At 36.8% G+C, this 15848-nt stretch overlaps 1 protein-coding gene across 1 annotated transcript in view; it reads left to right on the top strand.

The window, feature by feature from the left end:
- Positions 1 to 4717: 4717 nt before the first annotated feature.
- GUCA1C (guanylate cyclase activator 1C) overlaps positions 4718 to 15848 on the top strand; it is a 36808-nt gene continuing 25677 nt past the window's right edge. Inside the window, exon 1 of the mRNA XM_045850771.1 lies at positions 4718 to 4921. Within this exon, the coding sequence (XP_045706727.1) occupies positions 4718 to 4921 (204 nt within the window). The remainder of the gene's footprint in view (positions 4922 to 15848) is intronic.

The following is a 15848-nucleotide window of genomic DNA, read 5'->3' as shown; positions in this document are numbered from 1 at the left end:
AAGTTCTTCTCATAACTAGCAGTCAGAAAAGACATTCCCTTTTCTGAAATGCTAATAAGAAAAAGGAAGATTCTTTACAAAATATCTCCCCTTGTACTTGTTATTGTGAAGTTCATCCTGTTTAATACTAAGAAAATTGTACACTTTGGGAATGCAGAGTGATTTACAATTTGTGTATTTCCCAGTCCTATTCCTTAACTCTTCCTGTTCTTTCAGAAACTTTTTCTTGTTCTGTAATTTCCATGTGAGCAACTAAGAAAGATGGAAATGCCATTTAGTGTTAAATTTTAGTTTTACTTAAAAGACTGGAAAACAGTGCTTTTCAAAATCAGTATACATGGGACTGCAGAGTTACCTGCTCCTGAAGCGTGTGTTGAAAAAGACAGTTCTGTCCTTTCTCCACTGCAGCCAATACTCATAAAGCAGAAAATAACAAATCCTTAAAAAACTTTGAACTATAGTATGTGTGATAATTTCCTTACTCAGTTGTAGTAAAAGAGCAAGTCTAAGTAAGATGTGAACACACATTACACATATGTTAAGAATTGTGTTTTTAGGTATTCTTGGATAACTGGTTCTTTTGTGTGTTTGTTTAGAAATGTCTAACTTTGGATGAAAACAATAAACATTTAATGTGTATTTGTGGGATTGTGTATTTTTAATTTCATGCACGTGCACATAGTATAAAGTTCAGAACTTGTGAAGTGGAATAGGGTGCAAAGTCTGCACCCCATGCTTAGCCACTTAATGACTCCTCTCAGATGGCATGCTTTTGCCAATTGCTTGCACATAAAACCACATAAATCATTACATAGATATAAATATGGATGTAATACAACCAAAATATGCTGTTGCTCTTCCACTTAATAGATCTTCAAGACCATTCCATATCAGGATCCATACAGGTAGAGGTCTCTCATTATCTGTATGCCATTCCATGGACATACCAGAATTTATTTAACTATTCTCTTATTGATGGATATTTACATTTTCCCCATTCTTTTGGATTTACATGCACACAATAGTGAATATTCCTTTAAATATGTCAATTTCATATAGATGCAGTTATATCTGTTAAATAAATCTCAGAAGATAAATTACTGGGTCAAAAGGTATGTACATTTTATTATTAATAGATATCTCCTAATAGCACTCCATAAAAATTTTACTAATATACATTCCCACATCAATGTTTCCTCAGGCCTTTACCTACCCAGTAAATTATCAATCTCCCTAATCTTGCTGAGGAAGTAGATAAAAAGTGTATAACCTTGTAGCTTTAATGTATATTTCCTATGAATAAGATTGAGAATCTTTAATGTTTAAAATCAGTTTGAATTTTTAAATTTAGCTTTTGTTCATTTTCTATTGGGTAGTATTCTCTTACCACATAATAGAATTATTTTCTAGGATTATAGGAATTCTTTTCATATGAGGGAAATTATCTTTTTTATATTATGTGTATGACAGATATTTTATCATATTTTATTTAAAAGATTTTATGGTGGTTTTAGCCATATAAGAGTTTGAAAAATTTTAGTTTAGTTTTCTTTTGTTTATGGCTTCTGGGCTTAGTAGTAATATTTAGAGAGGACTTCACAATGCAAAAGGTATAAAGAAATTTTGCTTTATTTTCTTATAATGATTTTTATAATAATTATATTATTGAATCTCTGAGTCATCTAGAATTTATTTTGGTGTAAAGAGTACATTAAAAACCCACTTTTAGCCCTGGCTGGCATAGCTCAGTGGATTGAGCGCAGGCTGCGAACCAAAGTGTCACAGGTTCGATTCCCAGTCAGGGTACATGCCTGGGTTGCAGGCCATAACCCCCAGCAACCACACAATGATGTTTCTCTCTTTCTCTCTCTCTCTCCCTCTCTTCCCTCTCTAAAAATAAATAAATAAAATCTTTAAAAAAAAACCAACTTTCTGTGTGTTTCCAGATAGTCCAGATTGTCTCAGAATTGTTAATTAAATAATCAGTCTTTCCCCCTATCGACCTGCAAACCATCTTTATTGCATTGTAAATTCCTGTTCATATTTGGATCAACTTCTAAAAAAATGTATTTCATCATTTTCATTGATTGTTCCCTCTTTTCTTATGTTAGGCCCCTATTGTTTTGTCAAGGCTAGTCACTAATTTTATTTTTCAGCATTTTCCTGTGTGTCTTTGCATGTTTATGGCTTCTGGGCTTAGTGTGTCTTCTCACTCAGACTTAAGAGTTAGCTTTTTTAGTCACCACTCATTCTCAGTTTTTATTTGTGCTTTGTTGGGTTTGTGGTGATGTAAGATTAAGATAAAGAGAATTGCCTTTTACTGTCATTTCTTCCTACCCACGACCAAACAAAATATGCCTTTCTATATGTTCAAGTTTTCATCGATTATTATAAATTGTGCTGCTATGAACATTGGGGTGCATAGGTTCTTTTGGATTGATGTTTCAGGGTTCTTAGGATATACTACCAGCAGTGGAATTGCTGGGTCAAAAGGCAGTTCCATTTTTAGTTTCCTGAGGAAGTTCCGTAGTGTTTTCCACAGTGGCTAAACCAGTCTGTGTTCCCATGAACAGTGCACTAGGGTTCCCTTTTCTCCACATCCTCACCAGCACTTGTTGATTTGTTTTGATGGCTACTCTGATGTGTATGAAGTGATCTCACCTAAAAGCAGAACCTGGTCAACAAAACAAACAAGAGGGTAGGATCCAGGGTGGGAGGTGAGGATGTGTAGGATGGGGGCAAGAGGAGGAGAGAAAATGGAGACAACTGTATTTGAAAAACAATTTAAAGAAAAGTTTTCATTGGTGCCCTGTATTAGCATTTAAAATATTTCTTCAAATACATCTTGCACATTATAGTTATACTTATTGGCTGATTATATCTTAGATTTATTGTAAATGAAGTCTTTTCCCACTTTTTTCTCTCATTGTCTTATAACTTGTTCTTCTGTATATAAAAAAACTCCTGACTTTTAGATATCAATATTGTATCCAATATAAGAATTCTCATGCTATTTGTAATAGTGTAAAAGGTTTTTCCTGTATCAACAAGTCATCATTGTGCAGACTGTTTTAAAAGCGGAATTTCTGGACTTCACGCCCTTCTATCCTTGCCCTACCCAAAGTTTTTCTTTCACAAGGGATTTTCTTGGTCCCTTGAAAACTTTCATTACCTTTCTTTGCCATCAGCACTATCCTTCTTCCTTTAATCTAAAAATTGGTGATTAATATCTGCTAATGGTGGTAAGCAGTCAGTGCCTCAGAGCATCCTTCTGGCAGACATTTAGAAAGAGTCTGAAGAGGGAGTTCTCAGAATGGCTTTTGAAGATTCTAAAAGGATATTCCTCATGTTTCCTGACTGAATAGTCCCCAGGCTGAGTCCTCATTATCTCATCTACTCTCACTATTGTAAGTAATGCTACGAAACGGGTGAGTTCCAAATTTCTATGACCTTACTGAGCACTTGTTATATAATGCTAATTGTGAAATTAAAATATTTTATTGAAAGTCTACAGTGGTGTGTTTGAAACAAAATTAATTGTATTCACCCTAAACATCCCTACTTTCTGTCACAACAGTTACATTAAGGGTCCACAGGCTCTAGTTCTTGAGGAATCGGGGTTTTAAGCAGGTAATCAGTACTAAGGAAGAGGGATGAAGACAGAGACCAGACTTATGAACTGAGTCAGTATGGGAATTGTGGGGGAAATGGAGTAAAGTTAGGAGAGGAGAAGCATACTTAGAACCCAACAACTCTAAGTGGAAATAATACAATTTTCTTGCTCCTAAGTATGGCTGGTTATGAGATGGCTTGAGGAGCACATGGGCAATTCGTTTCTATTACTGGGGCATAGATACACTTCTTAGGTCCCTCCACTTAGTTCTCAAGTCCATTGTAATTGCCTTAGATAAGCTTGGGAACTGGAGTGGAGTAGAACTAGCAGTCATGGGTAGATGCAGACCAGAGAGACAGGAAAGACAGAACAGCTAGAAAAAAAAAAAAAAAACAAGAACAATGCTGGAGAAAACAGTCCAATATGTTCTTTTATCTGTGAACTGCACTTTCCTGCCTACTACGTGTACATCTCTTTTTACTGAAAATAATAACAGCTCTCTTTTACACAGCCCTCTTGTATACATAGACTTCCTTTTAATTTAACAATACTCAGGGTATATATTTTCCCCATGGTTTTAAAAAATGTTTTACATCTCAATTTATCTTCCCAGTATTTAGGTGTGAAAAGGCAAATACTCTTGCTACTGTTTTATGGATGGGGAAACAGACTGGAGAACATAAGTAATGTTTCCGTGTAGTTAATAAGTGGCAGGTGAAGCTTAGAACCCAGGCTTCCTGACTGCAACTCCAAGTTCTTCCATAGGACTCCATTGTGCCACTCTGTAGTGTGGTCAGAATTTATGGCTAACAGTACAGCAAGGATTACACTCTAAATTATTGCCTCTGTCCTTCACAAGAAACTGCATCTCTAAATAGCCAGTTACCACAATCCCATCAGGAAGCAGTGAATGACCTAGTCTTAAAACTACAGATGAGTTAATCTCACTGGCTTTCTATTCTTATTTAGTCTCTAGCTGTAAGAGGTTTAGAGTAGCTTCCTAAGGGCATATGTTAGCCTCAAGTTTTAGTGAAGAGTGAGGGACTAAACACAGTTAGACCCTACCTGAAAACAACCTGAGGAAAAGCTGTTGACTGGGTCCCAATGGGCAATAGTAAATCTATAGCTAATGGCCTGGCAGCAATTCCAGCTACAGAGATCTATGTGTGGTACAGAAAATTTATGATGGAATATCCATCCGGTCTGCAAACACTGCATGAATTTAAGACACTCTTGGGTCTGCAAGGTCTAACTCAAAAGGCCAACCAACATGTTGATCAAGTCTATAATACCTTTGACATGAATAAGGTAAGAACTTTTCCTTTTCTTTTGGATATGGTTCTCCAGTTTGCCTTTTTCAAAATGTAAAATAGGCTGAGGTAAAATATGTGCATCCTACTGAATGGCGAGGTCTTCAGAGGACCCCCAGCTTATAGGGAAGTGAGTTATTAAACACATTTAGCACTGATGGCATGAAAATAATTGGGAACCAGCCTTTCCACCCTTGGAAACGATCTGCATGTAGGGAGTTATTTTAAAACCAAATCAAATCTCGGCATGGAATTCTAATGCTATCGTTTAAACAAATCTAGTAAGTGCAGATTGATTTACAAAGACTGTTTTCAAAGTATTTAATGCAATGGTGACATTTTATGGAAAAGCAAATTACATAAATGTGCTTTTTAAAGTGTGATTACACCTAGATTGGCAGATAAAATCAGTAGAAGTTAGCCAACATGTTGTTTGTGCTCAAATCAAAAGTTGGAATGCTTCATAATACTTCTTGTTTCATATCTGATGAATTTAGTTTGAGGGAAAAACGAAACCTATAATTTTAAATTCAGATAAATTTTAGTTTCTAATAATGTCATTGAACTATTGTCCTAAATTTACTCATTCCTGAGGAGTTGCAGAACATTTAATTCTATGTCTTGAAAAAATATGAAGATGACAAAAGAAAATATGAAACAGAAAAGATAAGACAAAGAAAGTAATCTGAAATTCCAGACTAAAGTTCTTCCAGCCTGCATTTCCTTGTGCATTTCAGTTATTTTACCAGTAGATCTGTATATTTCAAAATGTGCTGATGCCATCCAGGATAAAAGGGAAGGGGGGAATAGGACTCACAGAAAAACAGATGACATGAGAAAGCCATGCATGATAATAGAGGAGAAAGAAGGGACAATGCATTTAATATAATTAAAACAACTGTTGTCCGTTAGGATGTACAGAATATAGCACAGTCCTTTGAGTTCTTTTCCAAAGCCAGAAAGCAGATGATTTAAAAGGAGTTAATAGCTAAGAACTGGGGAAAATTAAACCTGTGGAAAATTACTGGCTATTTTAATCCTTGTAGCAACGTGAGGAACAAATTTCAGGACATTATTGTTTTTTGTTCTTTGTCATCAAACATGAATTAAGCACTGCCTGTGTAGCATTTCTGTGTTTTTGTCATAAGTTTTACTTAGTGTAGTTGCAAGCAAACAGAGCCCAAGCCCTATGGAACTTAGATATCAGTGAGAAAATGAGAAAGATTCTGCTTCTGTTCTTAATTCTGAATTATCTCTGGACATGCTACAGACTAAAAGTGTCACACAGAATTCTAATATTCAAATCTAAACCCCAATGTGATTGTATTTGGAGGTGGGGTCTTTAGGAGGTGATTAGGTCATGAAGGCAAAGCCCTCATGAATGGAATTAGTGCTTTTACAGGGAGAACTCCCAGAGAATTTTTTGACCCCTTCCCCATGTGAAGACACAGTGGATTGCCAGTTATCTGTGAACCAAGCAGTGGGCCCTCCCCAGACGGGAATCTACCTATGCCTTCTCAGCCTAATAAACAAGTGTTTAAACTACCCAGTCTACAGTATTTTTGTTACAGCAGCCAGAACTGACCAGGACAAGATATGTATGTGCATGTTGTATGTTGCTCTCCTTGTCTTTACTTATGTGAGTATCTCTCATGGCGTTCTCTTTCTCTCACTGTCTCTCTCTCTGTCATTCTCTGTTTCACTCTGTGTGGCTGCTGCTGCCCCACTGTGCCTGCTGTAAGTAGCCCAGTTTCACAGTGGAAGACTGTTGTCCTAGACAACAGTTTCTCAGGCTCTGACAGTATCTTGAGAGGTTAGATGAGCTGCCATCAAGTTCTTGAATTATCTCCAAAGGAGTCGATGTCATATTCCAAAATAGCGATTTTGTTGTTACCCCAACATTTGTGAAAGCACCAACAACTCGGTGGTTCCTGTGTGTAAGCGGGAACACATGGAAAGCAGTGCGGGGAAAACACGAGGAAGTGCTGTCAAAAAGAAGCCGGCTGTCTGGGAAGCAGGGCCAAGTGACGTCCAAACAATGGGGCATGTGCCATTGGAGTGAGAATCCTCTCAGTGACAGTTATGCAGTGGCCAAACCCTTCTCAGGAGCTTAACTTAAGTGACTTGGCAGCTCTGCTGGTGTTCATGATTTATCAGAGAGATTTGATGTTTGTTTGCTCAGGAAGCAAGTGCACCTAGGCAGTGATGACAAACAAATGCCGTGAAAGGTATGGGTATTGCAACATAAAAATCAGGTCATAAAATGAGAAGGCTAATGATTGCTCACTAGCAAGTGATTGTTAAAATAATATGCAATTATGCACAGGAAAACAAAAAAGCCATATACTTAATTAGATCGGTAAAACTGTCAGCTGTCCAGAATCCTAGAGGATTTACTCTTTCTAACAGAAATCATTCTAAAATGCATTTTATGCTTTCCTGCCTACTCAAAGTTGTGGTGAAATATTTTCTTGATGGCGCTTATTATTATGAACATTGGCTGTTACATTTATGGTACCATGAAGCACCCACGCCTACTGAAGTTGCTGGGGCTAAGTTTCCTAATGTTAAAAATTCTAAAAGTATATGCTTTTGTTGTGTTTTATGTTTATTGTTTCTCTCTCTTTTTTTCCTGCTGTCAGATGCACACTTCCCAAGTTTCTGATGGTCACAGTACTAATAAGCTTCTAACCTCTTTTTACTCTGCCATTTCTAACCTGGGTTTGGCTTGTACTCATTTGACCAAAATTATTTGGATAGTGCATGAAGTAAAAGTAAATAGGTTCTGAAGTTTAGAGTATAAAGTTTATGACAATTCCTCTGGCTAACCTCCCACCCTTGCAGGCTTCTTCTTGACACTCAGTAAATACAGTTAATGATTTTGGAGTGCTTATAATGTCCATGACACTGTCCCAGGCACAGCACACAGGCAAGTGCATTCAACATCACATGATTATAAAATGTAATTACAGTAGTGGCAATGATGTTGGCCCCTCTGACCAGCAGGGAAGGCCGTTGATTGACCATGGCCCCAGGTGCATCACTTTGAGATCCATCACTGTGCTTGTGTTACATCCGTGCCTGGGTTTAGATTACCACCAATGAATGAGTGCAACAAAAATAATAAGGCCAATTCATTCCTAAAAGACAGGGGACTCCTTTGTCAGCTGACTTTGACTCAAGGATTCCCTGCAGGCTTTCTCCACAACAGTAGGTTTAAGGAGAGTCCAGGACACTTCTGCCCAACTGTTCCTCGCTCTCTTCTACACTGGGGTCAGGGTAGCACTCTTGTCTGACATCTCCCCTAACATTCCCCAATTTTCTTCCTGTTTCCTTCCACATAGAATTTCTCCAAATAAATTTCTTAAATTGTGATTAATAAACCTAATATCCTATGGATAAGAGTCACAGAAAAAGGTCCCAGAAAAATGTAAGATTATAACAAATTTATAACCAGAAAATTTATAACCAGATTATAACCAGAAAAATTTCCCAGACCTGTGAGACACAAGGGCCCAGCACAATAAATAGAAAAGGATGAACCTTATTGCATCTGCCGAGACATTTTCTAAACAACAGGAATAAAGAGAAGATTCTAATATCTTTCAAAAAGGGAGAAAATGAAAATCGAGATAACCTTGAACTCCTTAACGCCTGTACAGGTAATGGAGAAATGCTCCCAAAATTCTGAGAGGAAAAGTATCAAGCCAAATCCAATGTGAGAGAGAAAGAAGACATTGAAGGACTGAAAAATTTACTTCACACTTATATTTTCTTAGGAAGCTACTAGAGCATGTTCTCTAGTAAAATGAGGGAATCTATTGACAAAGAGGGAGACAGTGAATCCAATGTAGGAAAATAGATATGGGCAGTGCAGGATCACAGAGAAGGACAGTCCAGGCCAAATACTGTGCAGAAAGTCCAACATGCTGCTGATCCAGATGGAAGAAAAGGAAGGGGACTCAGAGAAGGAGACCAGAAAAAATGACATTGATGGATTACCTATTCTGTTTGAGGATTTCAAAACAATACTAATTTATTAATTGATATTAACCACTGTACTGATGCACTTGAGAAAAATTAAGGCCAAATGCAAGAAAAACTATTAAAATTTAAATAAAGCAACTTAAAAAATTTATTATGAAAATTTTATACATATACAAAATTAGAATAACTCCCATCAATTCATCATCCATCTTCAAAAATTATCCAAATTTTGTCACTTTTGCTCCTCTGTCTTCTTACATTTTTTTCTGACATTTTTTATAAGGAAAAAACCACACAAATGTGATTTCACCTGCAAGTACTTTATTATTCATCTATAATGATAAGGACTCTTTTTAAAACGTAACTACTATGCCATCATGATATATAACAAAGGTGACAGTAATTCCTTTTTTCTATTTTAGAAATGTATTTTTTAAGTATAATTGGTATACATTATATTAGCTTCAGGTGTACAGTATAGTGATTTGGTACTTACATAGCTTACAGTGTGATTGCCATACTAACTCTAGCAATTATCTGTCACCATGCAAACTTATTACAATAGTACTGACTATATTCCCCCTCAGAAGGTGACAATAATTTCCAATGTCATGTAATACTCAAGTCTGTGGAGAATTTTTTCTGATTGTCTCAAGCATACTTTTTCATTGTTTTGGTTTGTATATGGATCCCAACAAAGTTCATATCCCTGATACATGGAAATTAATGATTATGGCTCTTAAGTCTGTTTTCTCCTACTGTATAATAGATCCCTAAGCTCCCCACCTCCATTTATGCCATTGATTTGCTAAGGAAAGTGAGTCATTGGTTCTGTACAATATCCTGCATTGTTGTGTCATTAATTGGCTTTCTATTCTTCATATTACCCATAAACTGGTATTCAGCTAAAGAAGCATAAATACATTCAAATTCATTTGTTTGGCAAGAATGCTTCATAAGCACATAATTATTGGTTGTCTCATTTTTATGGGTTGTCCATTATGTTCAGAAGATGTCAGCTGATCACAACAAGGCGTGTAAAATAAGGAAGTCAATGATTTGGGTATACCAATGTGCAAAGCAGAGAACAAAATTTACCAGAGTCCTTAAAATGAAATTCTTGACTTTTAAATTAACTGACAATTGTGAGAGTATAGAGGAAGAACAGTGGTGTGCTGGGAAGTTTTTAACAACAAAGTCTATGGGATTGGCAGGGAAGCTCATGTAACATTTGCTGATCTCCATGTTATTTCTGGTTATTGGTTCCTAAAATATAGTGAAAGTGGACAGGTGCTGCACTATTCTCACCTAAGCATCCACATACTTCACCTGGAGATTGATGCAAGATACCCAGTTCCTTGGAAACTACTTTCTGTGCTAGACATGAACCTGCACTCTGAGCTCTATACATACAGAGTGCATGGAATTGAACTTCCTTCTGCTCTGCTGAAGTCCAGGACCCAGCATGGCTCTTCATCCTGTACTCTTTGCACTCCAGCCACACTGCTCTCTTCACACATCTTCAGTTATGCTCTTTGTCATCTGTTCTTTCTTTTTTTTTAACAGCAAGTGGTACCTAAATTTATCCTCATGGTACAGCAGTGAAGGAATAATGAAGAATAAAAAATTAAAAATTCATCATTGCCCTTCAAATCCCTCATACTTCCCCAGACCAGACACCTAGCATGGTGGCATATAGTAGGAGTTGAACAGATATTTACTGAGTAATTAAATAAAATAATAGGAGAAGTGACAATTTTAGTATTCCTATATATATATGATTTATATATAGTATTCATATATATATGTACTCACACACAGACTTTTTCCTTTCCATTCCTCTCTCTTTCCCTCCATTTTTGTCTCATATTTATAGCAATGATGGCCACTATGTCTTTCAAATTCTTACTAGTGCCCTATTGGAGTGATTATCTCAAGGGAGATTTTTAAATTTATTTATCATTTAAAAAAATGTTATTGAATTTGTTAGGGTGTCATTGGTTAATAGTTATGTAGGTTTCAAGTGTGCAATTCTGTAACACATCATCTGTGCACTATATTGTGTGTTCACCACTCAAAGTCAAGTCTTTTTCTATCACCATGTGTCCTCCCTTTACTTCTTCTGCCTGTTTCTACCCCCTTTTCCCTCTGGCCATCACCATATGGTTGTCTGTATCTATGAGGGTTTTTTTTTAGCTTAATGCCTTAAACTTTTTCATCCAGTCTCCCAACCCTGAGCTCCTCTGACAGCTGTAAGTCTGTTCTCTGTATCTATGAGTGTATTCCTCTTTCTATTTTGCTTATTTGTTAATTTTGTTCATCAGATTCCTCATATAAGTGAAATCACATAGTATTGTTTTCCTATGACTGGCTTTTTTATTTAGTATAATACTTTTTAGGTCCATCCAAGCTGTCACAAAAGGTAAGATTTCCCTCTTTTTTAATTTTCTAGTAGTATTCTGCTGTGTAAGTGTACCACAGCTTTTTTATCCACTCATCTACTGATGGGCACATGGGCTGCTTTCAAATCTTGGCAATTGTAAATAACTCTGCCATGAACATAGGGGTGCATAAATTCACTGGGATTAGTGTTTTGGGTTTCTTCATATATAATCCCAGAAGTGGAGTTGCTGGGTCATAAGGCCAAGGTATTAATAGATATCAGAGGAGCATCTGTCCACACTGAATTTGTTGAGACAGCATCACTTGTCATCTACTTCAGAATGACTATCATCAATAAATGGACAAACAACTAGTGCTGGCAAGGATATGGAGAAAGGGGAACCCTTTTATACTGTTGATGGGAATGTAGATTAATCCAGCCATTGTGGAAAGCAGTATGAAGATTCCTCAAAAAAGTGAGAAATGGATCTGCCTTTTTACCCAATGATCCCACTTCTGGGAATATGATGTGTGTCCAGAAAGCATCCAGCCATACAATGTGTAAAATAGAGACATTTATTAAAGAAGATACAAAAAACATTGTACATAGGACAATGATGCTTTAGTCCCCTTCAAAGTAGGCCCCTTGGGACCTCACATAGTTCTCTCAATTACCATCAGCTGCTCTGCTGTATTTTCCTGAATCTCATTGATGGTCTGAAATCTCTTCTCTCTCAAAAGTGATTTTAATTTTGGCAACAGCCAGAAGCCACACAGCACCAAATCTGGGCTGTGAAGAAGCCGAGTCACCTGGGTGATTTTATGTTTTGTCAAAAAACTCTGCACAAGATGTGATGCATGAGCAGATGTGTTGTTGTGATGAAGCTGCCCATCACCAGTTGCCCATAGCTGCAGACTTCTGAATCATCTGAATAGTTTCCATGAAAGAATGTTCAAGCTTAATACAAAATTTTTTGCAGATTAATTGCTTTACTTGCTCAGTCATTTTGAATGGATGGCCACACAGTACACATGCTCACTCAATGGCATCTACCGTCCCCACTGACTAGTACAGTGAAGTTGTCATTGTTCATTCATGAGCATTCCAGTCTACTCTCCTTGGCTACCAGGTTACATCGATGTCATGCAGACTGTTGTTGTTATATTAACAATGGCTGTACTTTTTCCTGACAGATCCCATATATCCAAAGGAACCCAAAACACTAATTTGAAAGAAAATCAGCACCCCTATGTTCATGGTAGTGTTACAATCACCAAGATATGGAAGCAGGCGAACTGTTCATCAGTAGAGAAGTGGATAAAATAATGATGGGACATTTATACAATAGAATGCTATTCGGCTGTAAAAAAGAAGAAACTTTTGCCCTTTACAACAATATGAATGGACCCGAAGAATATTTTGTTAAGCGAAATAAGACAGTCAGAGAAAGAAAAATACTATATGATTTCACTTGTATGTGGAATCTAAAGAAAAAATTGAACTAACAAGCAAAATTGAGAGAGACTCATAGGAAGAGAGCAGGCTAACACTTATGGGGAGGGGAATTTAGGAGGTAGGGGGTTGAGCAAAAAGGGCAAAGGACTCCTGGGCATGGACAACAGTGTGGTGATTGCAGTGGGAATGAAAGTATAAAGGAACTAAGTAGTAATGGGGAAAATACACTAAAAATAAACTGAAAGAAATAACTAAAGTTAGAAATTTTTTTTAAAACATCAAAATTGGTGAATTTTTGTGTAGCCACTTTAATATTGAAAATGAAAGAAAATATGCAACATTTTCAGCATATTATGCTTTATTGTTTCAAGAAAGGTAAAAATACAACTGAAATGCAAAAAAAAAAGATTTTTTTCAGTGTATGGAGAAGGTGCTGTGAATGATCCAACATGTCAAAAGTGGCTTGTGAAGTTTCATGCTGGAGATTTCTTACTGGATGATGCTCCATGGTCAGGTAGACCAGTTGAAGTTGATAGCTATCAAATCAAGACATTAATTGAGAACAATCAATGTTCTACTACTCGGGGGTAGCCGACATACTCAAAATATCCAAATCAATAATGTTGGTGTCAGTGAAAATGTGTCTTTTATTTTATGGAAGAAAAAATACAGACTTTTTTTACCAACTCAATACATCTAAACAATAGGATGAAACAAAACAGCTAAAGCAAATTCCCAGATTATTTAAATTAGCAGCTTCAAACAACTCCTGGGGATCAAGAGTGAGGGAATGGTGAGTGAATTACTGATACAAAAAGAAAAGTGAAGATAAGTGGTAAACTGTGGGATTTCACACATGATTAGCATATGTGATACTTTACCTATAAATATGTTCACGAATCAAATCTGAGCTTTAATGAATCACAAGCCCTTGCTATTTTTAGATGGGCCCTTTGATGAATCTCTCATCCTCATGGTTATGGTGGAGGTGGCATCTCAGGAAGAGTAGGGTGGCCAGGCTTCTATCTCAGCTCTGACCTATTGCTGTGTATAATCTTGGACAAGGCTCATAACACATTCATGTTAAAGTCTTCACTTCTAGAACCCAGGCAAAACCTAGCCTGCCTACATTTCATTGAGCTCATGTAACAAAATAATGGAGGAGTAAACTTTGAAAATATGTTCAGTACAGCCAACAAAGAGACAATATGTTTATCTGTAAAATGCAGGTAACTCTGACCTCAGCCCCCACAAATTTCAAAACAGTGAAGAGTAACTCTACTTTTTATCAAATTCAAATTATATTTCCAAATGAAAAAGAGTGCCTACAGGGGCACGAGTTGCCTTCAAGCCATTTACCATCTTTAATTGATCTGCGTGCCTTAGACATTCATTTGTGCTGTTTGGGACAATATTGGTCCCTTGCAATGGTTGCTCATCTCAGAATGAAATTAATTAAAGGGAAATCATTTTAGAGTTTTGACCGTCTTCTCAATGTAACTAACATACCTGCATGGGAGCTCCAGCTGTACTTGAAATTCACAAGTGATCTTTGGTTATCTGGTTCTTTAGCCTCTCTTTGTGTGAGAACCCTTAAAAATTGGAACAGGCACAGATTTATGTGATTAGAAGTGAAACTCATTTCTGTTTGCCTTTTACTGGTTAATAGATTGTAAATTTTTCTTAACTCATGTGAAGTTTTTGTTATATATGTATTGACTCTTGCAGTATATGTCACAAATACCTTTTCCAGTTCATTTTTATTTTGTTTTTTCCATTACAAAGGAGTTGATGAGCTTGAATTTTATATGTTTTCTTTTTTGAGTTCTGTTGCCTTAAGATGAACAAACTTGCCCTGGCTGGTGTGGCTCAGTGGACTGAATGCCACCAAAGGGTCACCAGTTCAATTCCCAGACAGGGCATGTGCCTGTGGTTGTGGGTCAGGTCCCTAGTAGGGGGTGTGCGAGAGGCAACCACACATTGTTGTTTCTTTCTCTGTCTTTCTCATTCCCTTACCCTCTGTCTAAAAATAAATAAATAAAATCTTTTTAAAAAAGAACAAACTTGTCATCCTTGGAGAGCTGTAACATTGTTTTTTACCCTTTGATATTTCTTAAGATTTAATTAAAAGAAGTTTCTTGGGAAAAAAAGTTGGAGCAGGCAACCTGGCTTTTAACTTGCATCATAATGGCCGTTGTCCCTGGCTGCCTTGCAGTCTGTAACGTGGTATTGGAGTGTCTGACCTACACGGTGACCACAATTACTGCTGCTATTCTTCAGACGCACTTACTGGAAAAAAATGACCATCTCTTGGATTGTAAACCATTAGGCAGCAATCTCTTAAGGGTAAAGACCAAGGCTACTAACTTCACAACTGCCAGCATAGACGCTCTCAGGAAGCATTTCTTGGAGATAATAAAACATCTCATATTTGTTTAGCATTTTATAATTTACCAAACATTTTCATATTATGTCATCAATTATTAACATCTGGCTGAGTCTTTCACTGAATTTTACTTGTTAAGACTTCAGCTGTGCTTGCTGACATTCATTTAAACTTTAGTTGTTGTAACTCATGTATTTTAACAAAATCTGTTGGAACTGTGCTTCTCAATTCTGGCTACGTATTAGAAGCACCTGGAGGTATTATTAAAAATACCAATGGCTGGATCTCCACCTCAGTCCAATTAAATCAAAGCAATGTTTTGTTTTTTTTGTTTTAAGCTGCCAGGTGGTTGGAATGTGCAGCCAGATATGGACACCACTGCCACACGAGAAAGACTATAGTCAAGGGAGCTAAAAACTGGGTTCTAGGCCCATTTCTGCCACCAAAGAGCTATGTACTATGGATACATATAAAAAGGGGATTCTGGGTCCAAAATTGTACAAATCCAGATGCAGTTCCCCTGACTGTTTTTTTATTTATAGTCATAGTAAAGGAACATGGCTTTGAAGCAAGTAATACATGGTATATTACTTATATATGTATTTCACTATCTCTTCTGCCATTTTCTATATCTTCTGTTCACCTCTACTATTCATTAAAGAACAAGGACCCAGGCTCTTTCATGGAAAATGCAACACCCTTAGGAGATAGGTT

This window comes from Phyllostomus hastatus, unplaced genomic scaffold (assembly GCF_019186645.2).
Source record: "Phyllostomus hastatus isolate PE091 unplaced genomic scaffold, TTU_PhHast_1.1 phas_contig_86, whole genome shotgun sequence".
In the NCBI taxonomy this organism is placed as follows: Eukaryota; Metazoa; Chordata; class Mammalia; order Chiroptera; family Phyllostomidae; genus Phyllostomus; species Phyllostomus hastatus.
Note: the sequence above shows the minus strand (reverse complement) of the source record. Positions and strands in the feature narration are given on the sequence as shown.